The sequence below is a fragment of the Lycium ferocissimum genome, chromosome 3 (assembly GCF_029784015.1).
Source record: "Lycium ferocissimum isolate CSIRO_LF1 chromosome 3, AGI_CSIRO_Lferr_CH_V1, whole genome shotgun sequence".
Lineage (NCBI taxonomy): Eukaryota > Viridiplantae > Streptophyta > Magnoliopsida > Solanales > Solanaceae > Lycium > Lycium ferocissimum.
The window spans coordinates 20,064,907-20,077,394 of record NC_081344.1 but is presented as its reverse complement, the minus strand read 5'-3'; the positions used below and the strand labels follow the sequence as shown (position 1 = coordinate 20,077,394).

Below are 12,488 nucleotides of genomic sequence, written 5' to 3'. Positions count from 1 at the left end.
TCTGATTCAGTTGCTTTCTCGGTGATCGCAGGGTGAGCTGCTTGGCTGATCCGCAACTCCGGAATCCATCTATGACTACTTTATTCTGTCTTTTTTATTCCTTAGACAGTTGTATTTAGATCACTTTCAGACTTGTATTCAGTATTATAGTCATTCTTGCATTAGTGACACCATGTATTAGGTTTTATTTGTTATCTCCAAGCATTATGGTTATTGAACCACCGTTTATGACCTATTATCGTTTCTCACATTTACTTTTCCAGTTTAATTAATTGAAATGGATTAAAAAAGGAATTGATTCTCCTATCAGGTTGGGGTTTAGGTGCCATTGCGGCATAGCAGATTTTGGATCGTGACATAGGCTTTAGTATATTTTTTATAAGCGAGTAAGAATTTGAAATATTCTTGCGAACAATATTAACTCTGTTAATTAATAACTGAGATAAATAAATTGATTGATGTAAGTGGATGACTTAACAAGATTGGTAGTCGACCCAAAACTCTAGAATTTGTCTCTCGTTGAATTCAATCTAAGCTTGCCTACTCGTTTCTTCAGATTGTTTACTTTACTGTTTTCCATGAGTTTTGGTTAAGCATAATCAACAATTTTGGAAAATCGCTTGAATAAATAATCAACATTAACTTAATTTAGTCAATAAGTAGTTGATAACAAGTCTATGTAGAACGATGTTTGAGTGGAATCACAAAAAACTTCATGTTCCCAGTCTTGCAATGGACGCCCTCGTTCTCCCCACAAGCAAAATAGTAAGGCCGCATTTTATTCAGCACAAACTCAAATCCTTCCCCTGCACCCTCGGTTGGATCTGCTATCCTTTTAGCCCCTGTGAAGTTGCATCTGATCAAGCTCCCGTAGTTTTTTAATAGGTAAACACTGTGCGGAAATCCGGTACCATTTGCATTTGGTGGATCATACTTGAACACTATCACAAACAAAAGCGAATTCATAATTTATAGAATGATACTTATGCACCCACTATTTACTTTCTGTTAAGGACTATTTTTTTTTTTCCGGCTTTCTGTTAAGGACTAGAACTTAGTATAAATATACACATATAAATAACCGAAACCTAAGGAATTTTTGAATATTATTTGCCACTTTACTAGAGGTTCTCTTGTGAGGAACTCAACAATACATATACATTAAAAAAAATTGACTATATACACAATATATTTTTTTAACGTAAGAGATTTAGTTGAACCCTTCGGCCAACGTCCATATGAGTTTTGTAAAAGAAAATAATAACAAGAACATGCACTAAAAGCAAAAACTTAAAAGAGAGAGATATAGACATACCTAAGGTGTCATTAACAAAGAAAGGAGCACACTTTCGAGCCCAATCCATCCTGTAGTTAAAGCCATAATGCCAATCTTCCGAACCTCCAACAACAAATTTATTAGAGGTCTGAGTAACATTTGGTGGATGCTCAGTAGTATAAGGGCAATTGGTTTTGCTCCAGGATCTAGGACCCCAATTGAAGTCAGCTAGTCCAATAGGAAACAAGGATGAGAATACTGCAAGTAAGAGAAATATTTGTGCATTAGCAAAAGCCATTTTACAAGAATCAGCTCTCTGAAAATCACAAGTTTGTTAATGAAAAAGAAAAGTTGAATTTCTGGGAATGATAAGTGAACCCATGGATATGGACTATATATAGAAAAACATACTCCTTTCATCTCATTTTATCTGTCGTGGTTACTAAAAATAGTTATCTCAAATTATTTGTCGTTTTAGAAGTTTAAGGCCCAATTAATTATTTTTCTCCCTTTTTACCTTTAGTAGAATTATTCATTAATTGAGATGACACATAAAAAAAGTAAACATTTAATGAAGAGAGATTAGAACTTAGAAATAGATAAAGGTAAGAGCAGTCAAATATCCTTCGCAATTGATATTTTTTAAGGAGTCGATTAAAATAAAAATAAAAACAGATAATTTGAGGAGATGGAGGGAATATATGGTCAAAGTGAAAATTAATTAGGAAATGAGAGACGAAAGTTGGTTGGTGAGACGGGGAAAGTCAGTGCAAAAAGTTATTCTTTTTTTCCCAAAGTTTCTTTAATTTCTTTTTAAGTGAGACTGGGTAACTATGTGCACCAATGAAAAAGCAAATACTCTTCCACATATGCTGCAGTAGTCTTTACGATTTCAATATGCTTACTAGACTAAATTAACCGTCTAAACCCATTAGAACCATTTAAGTTTAAGCACAAGTTTCCAAGCTTCTAAACTGGAAATATTGTGAGCACACATGTTTTTGGCTGGATCGACTAACAACGGAAAATACTTACACAGACTCGTATTTATACCAATTCAATAAATAAACAATTATGTATTTTCATAATATTATCACTAACTAAAGTAGATTTAATTATCTACACACTCATCTTAATTTATCACCTAAGCATAACTAATAATGTCCGTTCAGATGGGAAACTAGTTAATGCTTAAACTTTTCTATTTTATATATTGCCAGTGTAATCAATTTTTAAATTATTAATGTAAATTAAGTTATAGAAAGTTATTTACTTTATTCATGCTACGACATTGCTTGTTGTAAACACTATGCAAGTAAGCATTATCAGTTGCAACTTGCAAGACTTTTAAAAGTCAGATTAACAGTAATTTTTTTTTTTTTTTTTTTTTTTTTACTGGTTATTGGGATGTTGGTCATAATCCATCATTTAGTGCTATAGTAGGGGAAAGCATTGCTTTTGAAGTTGGAAGATGGAACTGATCAAAATTACCGGCAGCCGACTGAGAAAGTGGATATATAAGGACTATTTAATCTTCAAGGATGGTCGATAGATGTAAGAATGACATGAATTAAAAAAGTGAAAGATAAAAAAGGAGAATATACACTACTAGCAATCAAATGTTAGCAGTAGATCGTTGGAAACGCCATTTCAATGACAATACTCGTGTGATTCTTAATAAATTCATCTATACGCGAATCCTATCTCAAAAATTGGTCGATCTTTTTTTTTTTCTTCTTGATTTTAGGTTTATACATATGCGTGAAGGTTTGTAAAAGAAGTTTACGTTTTGTGTACTGTTAGTGTATAAAACTATTTTACTATGTGCATTTGCTCAGCCGGCTTCTTTTTATTTTGTTCCACAAGTAATATTTTCCCGTTATTATGGCACTCAATGATGGATTACAACCTCTTTTTGATCAACATCCCATTTACAGTTAATCTGACTTCTGTAAGGTCTTCCAAGTTGCAGTTGCAAAAGACTTCCAAGTCAGATTGAGTATTAAAAAGGAAGAAAGGAGATAATAATTAGGGAGATATGATCTCTCAACTTTGTTTTCTAATCCCAAAAATCACCGAACTAAGGGTAGTTCACGCAGAAAGTCACTCAATTTTATTTTCTAACCCAAAAGTCATCGAACTAAGGGTAGTTCACTCAGAAAGTCACTCAACTTTGTTTTCTAACCCAAAAATCATCCAACTAAGAGTAGTTTACTTAGAAAGTCACTCAACTATTTGTATTTCACCTAGAAAGTCATCCTCTACTGTAAGTGTATAATATTGTATATCGTGCGTATAAACACTGTTGCAAAGAAAAAAGTTGGCAATGCGGAAGTAAATTAAAAATATGGCTACATGAATGTAATATTTTATGTTGGATTGTATATTATTGAAAATTTTCCTAGAAATATACCCTCGTTATACTTTCAGTCCAAATATAACCTTACCGTTAGACTAATGGCTCAAATATACTCCTCCGATCCTCCGTTAAAGTCGTCCAAGGTGGACATCCAATCCAACGTGGTACTGACATTTAATGAGGTGTATGCCACGTGACGTGCCACCTCAAAGACCCCTCACCCATCCTCCGCCTTCCATTGCTCGAGAAGAGATTTGACCATTTTTCTTCTGTATTAGCTGCTTCTGTGCAGGAATGCTCTTCACCGACAGGTTCTTTACTTTTGATCTTTAGTTCAACTTTTGTGCATGTCATTTCTGTTTTTCGAAAAATTTGGGTTTGTGACTGGATTATGAAGGTTTTTGAATTTTATTGAACTCTTTGTCTTCCATCTGAATCTGGCAATTTATTGTTATCCTTTTTTTTTTTTTTTTAATGTTTTTGGTGTCTCTGGTTGGTAATAGTTTGCTAATATGTATAATAATGGGTCTGTAGAATTTTTCCGTACAATTTAGAAAATTATGGATGGACTATATGAGGAAGCAGATACTTTCAGCTTAGGTTCCATTTATCAAGAAAAAATTTCATCAATGTCGGACTTTGTGTAATGCCAGTGGTCATATTCCCTTCTCCGCCTTCCATTGCTCGAGAAGTAGAAGTTGGTTCATTCCTATTTCCTACTTTAGTGGTGGTAATGCTGGCAATGATGGCGGAGGGAAGGAAATTTTAGTGGTGGAAGACAATATAGAGGGTTAGGGGTGCTGAGGTGGATGCCACGTGACATCTACCTCATCAAATGTCAGTGCCACGTAGGATTAGATGCCCACATGAGGCAACTTTAACGGAGGAGGGTATATTTAAACCAATAGCATAACGGCAGGTGTATATATTTGGACCGAAAGTATAACGAGAGTTATATTTAAACCATTTCTCATAGTAAAGGGGTATATTTGACCTTTTTCCGTATTCAAAACGTGGTTATATGTCGTGAATGGCTCAAATTAAAAGAGAATGGAGGGCGAGGATTGCATCAGAGGTCAACTATAAATACCTAAAATTACTCAATTACCAAATGGAGTAGCTAATATTCTCGAGTTGTAGATCGAACTAAAAGCTGCATTTCTATTCCCATTTCAGGTATGTTCTGATGAGCTGAGCTGGGATATGTTGTTGGGCTGTTTCGATTCCATTTAGTTGTCGTAATTGTTGATTAGTTGTTTAATTTGAACTATTTCCTTTTCGTTATTGGATTGATCTTTTAGTTTGTTTCCGAGGAATTGAATTGTAACTCAGCTGAGTTGATTTGAATTCTATTGCAATTGGGCTGTTTAATTGGTAATTCTATAGTGAGTTCATTAATTTCTTGATTTAGCAAATTAAGCAAGTTCAACTAGATGGAGGTGAATTTCAGGAGCACCACAAGAAGTCTGATTCATGAGTTTGAGACTGGCTATATTCCAGATTGGTTCTTGGTGGAAGTCTTATCAAGATTGCCTTTGAAAAGTGTTTTTAGGTTCAAATGTGTATCAAAGCAGTGGCTTTCGTTTATTTCGGACCCTTATTTTGTCAACTTGTACATTTCTCGAGTTTCTTTGTCACATAAGCCACGACCATGGACCGTTCTTAGTCACCGTCTGCATGCTAAAGGCACAAATTTCATCACTTATGATCCCCCATTAATGCTGGACGACATGTTAGAAGAAAATGATCTGATTGAGTACCCGACTAGTTTATCATGTCATCTTCAGTTTACTCCTTCTCAACCACGACCTTCTGTGCTCGAACGCTATGACATCGTAGCAATTAGCGATGGACTAGTGTTGTATGGACGATTTGTGTATAAGGAGAATTACTTCAATCAGATGATAGATTATCACATGTATAACCCCATTACACAGCAGTGTATTGCCCTTCCTCCACCTCTTTTGTGCTTTCGGTTTGTCAATACTGGTTTTCTAACCCAAATTGAAGGGGGGACATTAAAGAGCTATAAAGTGGTGCGATTTGATTGTCAATTACGGGAGTCCCATAACCTCAAGTTTGAGATATTCTATTCTGAAACTGGAAGCTGGAAGAGTGCTGTTGTGCACAGTGACCAAGCAATTCAGATTACCTGGTTAGGGATGCCTTTTTCCTTCAGTGGAATGTTACATTGGATTGACCGTTCACTTGGGATTATGGCATGTGATCCTTGCAGGGATTTCAATCAGTACCGCATCATTGGACTTCCACCTGACATTGACAAGCAATGTAATGACTTCAAAAATAATGGATTGTATAGTTTTTGCAGCGTGCATCAGGGTCGATTGAGGTACTTTGAGGTGTCTCTTGCACCCTCGGATCCCTTTGGATTTTCAGGTTTCGCTCTATGGGTACTTGATGATTATGACTCTAGTACTTGGTCTTTGCAGCACAGAGCTAGGGTTACTGATATCTTGTTTGATGATATCTTAACTAGCCAAGGGTTAACTGGATCATGTCCTGTTCCTCTTGCCTTCCATCCATTTGACGGAAACATTGTTTGGCTAAGATTAGGGGTCTATATTGTCACATACAATGTCAAGACTTTAAAATTGGAGGCTCATGGTAATCCAATTGCTACTGAATATTGCTTGTGCGAAACAAGAGGATGGTTGTCCTGGTGTGAACGAATACCTTCAAAGTTAGCATTCTTGTACGTTCTTCCTCCATGGCCAATTTCTATCCCGAATAATCTTTCCACAGGTCTGAAGGAGGAAGATGGTGTTTAGTAGACCTACTTAAAAAAATCGAGAAATAGCCAATGTTTGTCTCAATCTAGACTTTATGCTTCTCGTATTTGTGAGGCTGCTTGCTCTAGCTACCTGTATTTAGTAGGGACATATTGTTTCTTTACCAATTTGCTTACTAGCGTTATGTCTTTTGCATGATGTTAAATCTCATTCAGTAGCTGCTAGGTATCAGAAACCAGCATTTTTCTTCCAAGTTAAATAGTGTCTAAACTGAGATGGCTGAGTATATAATGATATGTGCTTCATTATTTTCCTTTTTTAGAGAAAAAAAGAAGAAGGGAATAATATATTACTTGAAAATTTGATACAACAACACAAGAAAAAACTCAAACTGATATGCAAAATTTATCCAAAAGGATAAGTTTGATAGATTCTTTAAATTTTCTTGAATTATGTTGAAAGTGTACTTTTATTTGCATGAATTATGCTGAGGGTGTACTGTTATTATCAAAATGAATTATGTGCCTAAACTGAGTAAAATTCACAACCGAAACCTTGATGAAAGACTCAAGAATAGGAAAAAGAGTTGCATTCTTTAAAGACTAGATAGCTCTCTTTCTAATTCACGACGGCTAGAAACATATCAAAAATCTAATGTGTCGCCTTCCTAAAACATGTCTCCAATTCTTCGCATGTATCTTACAGTACAAGTGTGAGGCTCACCTTTAATCCTACAAGAACGGAGGCCCCTGGATTTCTTAAGTCAGGCTTTGATTGTACAGACACAAAGGTTTATCTACTTATGAGAAAGAGTTGATAACTCTTCTGATTTTAATTGAAAAGTGCGTGGAGGTGCTAATTACAACATTATCATTTCATTAGTAAGACCGATCACTTTAGTTTTAAGTTTCTTAAGGAGTAAGTGGGTTTTTTAAGGAGAACAAACAATAGGGAATAATAAAGAAAGAAAAAGATTGAATCGCTTTCTTAAATGAGATCAATTGTTAATCCATAATCAATTACAGAAGTTTCTCTTTTTTTCATAGTAGAATCGATATCTGAGAAGCACAAAATTTAACTTGATATTCAACAAGAGACATAAAAGATCCCAAATAAAATCATGAAGACGAGAAATCATGAATAGCAAAGGGATTTTCATGTTCTTATCTTAAAATTTTGACGCACCTTGACTACTGATTTTGAGAATGCTAGTTTCTGATAGTCTTCCGGAGCTAAACACAGAGAAAATTTTCGGTTTCGAAAAGAAAAAAACAACTAGAAAAACTTTTTTTATTCTTAATTTGCTCTAATTTCTAACCAACCAATGGATCCGGCCAAAAAAAGAGTTCTTGTTAAAAGCAAGAACTTATAAAGTGAGTTTCTTTTTCATTTTGCAAAATTCATTGGTTAATTAGAAACTAGAGCAATTAAGAATAAAGAAGTTTTGGTAGTTTTTTTTTTTTTTTTTTTTTTTTTTTCTCCTTTCAGAAACCGAAGACGATAATTTTTTTTATTTTTTTAGTTTGCTATATGACTTGCTTCTCCCGAGAGGAGAAAGTCCTTTATATAGATAGATTTGATAATGTTCTTACCAAACGTAATATCAAAGTGCACATTATTGTATTACGACATTAATGAGTTCTGAAAACTTTGTATATCTTAAGAAAATTGGTAAGAAATTGATTTTATTGCTCAACTTCATGAGATCAATTTAAGAATAACCTAAGGAGGAATTGATCTAGACTCTAAATCTTATTGGAATATAGGTATTTTAGAAATAAATTTAAAATTTGTCAACTACTTTCCAATCTAAGGTTGTCTCCGTGTGACCTATATAGGTCACAAGTTCGAGTTGTGGAAGCAACCACTAATGCTTGCATTAGGGTAGACTGTCTACATCACACTCCTTGGGTTGCGACCCTTCCCCGAACCTTGCTCACGCTAGATGCTTTGTGCACTAGGCAGCCCTTGATTTCCAAATGGAGATAGCGAAATATTATGAGTGCCAAATGTGAGTTAGGCTGCCTACATCACAATATTTAATATTCATGTGTATTTAGATTCAGCTATCTAAATCTTAATGTATGTCTTAATATCCAGGTGTGTATTCAGATTCAAACATTTTAACCTTAATATTTTCCAGTTATTATCGCATCTATTGAAGGATTAATAATCTCTTTTTGACCAGCATTCCACTAACCAGGAAGAGTAAAGAAGTTACAGTTAATTTGACTTTTGTTAGGTCTTCCAAGTTGCAGCTGCCTTCTAATGGATTATTAACAATAAAAGCAAAAGATTTCCAACTCAGATTGATATTTAATTAAGAGAAGAAAAATTAAGGTTCCATTCCAACTTCAAAAAGTGCCAAAGCTTAATATAGCGGCAAATTTGTGTGTGTGTGTCCGTTCACATGTGGAATTAGGTTCTTCTAATCTCACTTTTCTCCTGAATTCCGTTAATGCTTAATTTACGACTCCGTATTTCCTTCTGTTCATATTATTTGGTGTTTTTACTTTTGGCACACCCCTTTGGATAATTCCAAGAAAGAAGCCATATCCGAAATTTTAAATCAGAGGGCGCAAATTAAGTATCCAATGTATATACGCACTACTTCTGTGAGACGATAGTTTAGGACTTCGTGGTTATATATACATTTTACATCTTTTCAAACTATTTGCATACTAACTTAATGAGCTAAAGAAATACTAGTAAATAACTAGTATGTTGAAATTCTTAAATATTTCTAACGAGGCAAAGAAGGGAAATTGCGTTTCAGTGGTTGAACTGGAAATTGGAAAATAGTTTACTCGGTCTCGCTTAAAAAGAAAAACCCAACAAAGAGCTTTTTGTCCTAATTTTCCTGTCTCACCAACCAACTTCAGGAAAATGACCGTGTTTTGGACACTCATTTCCTAATTAGTCTTCATTTTGACCACACTTTTTCTATATATAGTCCATATTCACTCATCATTCCCAACAATTCAACTTCTCTTCTTCATTAGAAAATTAAACTTGCGAGTTTTAGAGAGCTGATTCTTGTAAAATGGCTTTAGCTAACAATGCACAAGCATTTCTCTTACTTGCAGTAGTGTTCTCATCCATGTTTGGTATTGGACTAGCCAACTATGACTTCAACTGGGGGCCAAGAACCTGGAACAAAACTAATTGTCCTTATACTCATCCACCAAATGCTACTCAGACTTCCAATAAATTCGTTGTTGGAGGTTCGGAAAATTGGCATTATGGCTTCAACTATATGGATTGGGCTCGCAAGAGTGCTCCTTTCTTTGTTAATGACACCTTAGGTAAGTATATATATATATATCTTTTAAGTTTTTGCTTTTAGTGCTTGTGCAATTGCCATTTCTTTTACATAAACTCAAGGGCGAAGCTACGTTGGCAGATTTGTTCAACTGAATTCCCCTTCGTCAAATAACTATACCGTGTCAGTGTATATAGATCAATTTGTTTAAGCACAGCCATGCATGCAATTTTGAATCCCCTCACAAGGAATACTTCCACTACAGTGTCAAACTATATAATTACTCCCTATAACAATAAGCTTAGGTACTCAAGGATTTGACTTCTAAGCATGACACTAGCCTTTTTTTGTTTTATTCATATGCCTATATTTATACTAAGTTCTACTCCTTAACACAAAATAAATAGTGGATGCAATAGAAGTATCTTATATCTGCTGACTTAAAATTTTGAATACGCTTTTGTTTGTGGCAGTGTTCAAGTATGATCCACCAAACGCAAATGGTACTGGATTTCCACACAGTGTTTACTTGTTACCAAACTACAGGAGCTTCATCCGGTGCGACTTCAGGAGGGCTAAAAGAATAGCAGATCCAACTCAAGGTGCAGGGGAAGGATTTGAATTTGTGTTGAAAAAAATGCAAACTTACTATTTTGCTTGTGGAGAACACCAAGGCATCCATTGCAAGACTGGCAACATGAAGTTTGCTGTTATGCCTCTCAAACATTGGCGTTTTTAAATGAAAAGAGAGTTGTAGCTTGTGCTGTCGATTGGAAATTGGAAAATGCATACTGATTACACTTTCCTTTTTATGTTTTTGTGTTTGAATAAAGAGATCTATCTAAACTAAAATGTAATAGCAGTTTTTGATTAGTGGTTATAATGTTTAATGCTTCAAATTGTTTCTCAGGGTGAAAGGTCTACTTATAAAGATTGATTGTAGGTATGATTTACCTCTAAACATAATGAAAATTATACTTTCTTCAAAATTTCTTTCTCACTCCGCTTTTGTCTATGCCTATGAAGCTAATCTTTTCAAACTTTAGCTAAACTTAATAGTCCCAAATCTTCCTCTTCCCCAACTAGACCTTATAATCCTAACCAACTTACTTACACTAAACACCGATGGCAATTAAAGTACCCCCTAAGAATAGATACCCAACTCAGAAAAGTACAGCTCCCTCCAAACCAAATAACATTGAGGCACTTATAGAGAAGGGTTTTTACTTCAAATTTTAGGAGTAGCATCACCCTGGACACTAGTGTAAATTGAAAACGTTGTAGTATTAGTTAATCAAAATAAACTTATCCATTAATTCTTTAAATTGACAAATGTTAGAATTATAAAGCACAACTGGAGAAAATGGAGAGGATTGGTTCATGACTTGTAAGTTTGGTTGTTCGTCGAACTGTAGCAAATTTAAAGAACATCAACCAAGCATCCATGTTACTTTTGGCCTAAACTTCCTATCACGTTGGAATTTTTTCTTCAGAAAATTTTGCCAGATTAATCTTCATTCGCAATCTTTTTTTTCTTTCTTTCTCCGTAAGTGTCCTTCCTTTAATTACCCCGTCTCAATATTGGTTGACCAATTTGATATAGTTATCCCTGTTGTCTTCTCTCAAAAATTTGTGTTATAAAATACGATTATCTTACCTTATTTTTACCGAACCAAATTTCCACCGAGAAAACGCATGGTGAGAAATGCTTCAATAAACGCCTTTAACTTCCTAATTTTTCATGTAAAAACAAAACTATTTTTTCTATATCTTTGGGAATAGCCACTGAACATTTTTCAGTGGGAAAATACTGATTTTTATTGGAAAATCTGAAATCAACTCTTTCTCCTGATTTGGCCTGCTTATTATTCTGCCTCTGTAACTTGAACAATTTCTCTTTGTCACCTAATTAGTGGCAATACTTTCTTAAAAGGTGATACAGGCAATAAAAAAGACACTAACTCTAAACCAGAAGTAGATTCAAACTGCATTTGAAGGACCAGACAGAAAGAAAGATATAGAGAAGTTAGCAAATTGGTCTATGTTATGAACTTGTCCTGGGGTGCTATATTGTTTTGTCTTTTGGTATTACGATTGCTAAGTTCTTGCGAGTATTGGACTAATTACATCACAATTGAAAGAGATATTTTCCGTAAGAATAGAGTATGAAATATCTTTAAAATTGTTGGAAATCACACAAAAAATAATTGAAATTCTCATAGTTTGAGTCGTGTAAACGATGCTATCCTTAAGGATTATTTACCAGTAGTGTTGTATCCCAAGATTCAACAAGCTCTCCTTAGTATGAAAGTATGAGCATAAAATAATAAAGATTACTGCCAAATAACTAAAACAGTAGTACAACCGTTTACTTCAAGGGTGTATAAATTTTGTTGTCTATCCCAGAAATACCAACAATTAATATCTGATTTCAATGCTTATTAGATACCTTTCAAACTTTCGTCAAGAATTGTTGAATTATCTATGTTCCTTTTCACAACAACAGAAAAAAAGGAATTAGGGTGGCTGATAATTGTTAAACCTAATTAGCGAACATCGAGAGGAGCTAGACCAATGCCTTTATTGTCACAACTCAAACGCACAGCATATAGTGTCCGCTTTGGCCAAACACGCCTTATGACTATAGTTTAATGCACACTCCTTCTTTGAAAGGTTCTCTTTGAGGTTTGTCCCGCTACCGTACTAAGGGAATAGCTTAGATTTGGAAGAGGCCACAAAAACGCCTTTTATGGCACATTTACCCCCTTAAGGGAAATTTATCACGAGGGGTTTGAAACGTCGCATTTCTGCTTCTAGAGACCGCTCTCTCATTGGCATTGG

At 34.7% G+C, this 12,488-nt stretch overlaps 3 protein-coding genes across 4 annotated transcripts; 2 read left to right on the top strand and 1 right to left on the bottom strand.

Moving 5' to 3' along the window:
- Positions 1 to 440: 440 nt before the first annotated feature.
- On the bottom strand, positions 441 to 1,632 carry LOC132051015 (uncharacterized). 2 transcript variants are annotated; one of them, XM_059442326.1, is made up of 2 exons: positions 1,316 to 1,632; positions 441 to 842 (listed from the first exon to the last, which is right to left on the bottom strand). In XM_059442326.1, exons 1-2 carry the CDS (start codon positions 1,572 to 1,574, stop codon positions 676 to 678), a joined length of 426 nt encoding a protein of 141 aa, XP_059298309.1. In that variant the 5' UTR covers positions 1,575 to 1,632; the 3' UTR covers positions 441 to 675. The 2 variants fall into 2 exon arrangements, with proteins under 2 accessions (XP_059298309.1, XP_059298308.1); XM_059442325.1 differs by having other exon boundaries at positions 447 to 941.
- A 3,436-nt stretch (positions 1,633 to 5,068) lies between these two features.
- Positions 5,069 to 6,424, top strand: LOC132048751 (F-box protein At3g26010-like). Its single transcript, XM_059439439.1, has one exon. It carries the CDS (start codon positions 5,069 to 5,071, stop codon positions 6,422 to 6,424), a length of 1,356 nt encoding a protein of 451 aa, XP_059295422.1.
- A 2,935-nt stretch (positions 6,425 to 9,359) lies between these two features.
- LOC132051014 (uncharacterized) lies at positions 9,360 to 10,546 on the top strand. The gene is made up of 2 exons (XM_059442324.1): positions 9,360 to 9,690; positions 10,121 to 10,546. The coding sequence occupies exons 1-2, from the start codon at positions 9,429 to 9,431 to the stop codon at positions 10,384 to 10,386; spliced, it is 528 nt and encodes a 175-aa protein (XP_059298307.1). The 5' UTR covers positions 9,360 to 9,428; the 3' UTR covers positions 10,387 to 10,546.
- The last annotated feature ends 1,942 nt before the right edge of the window (positions 10,547 to 12,488 follow it).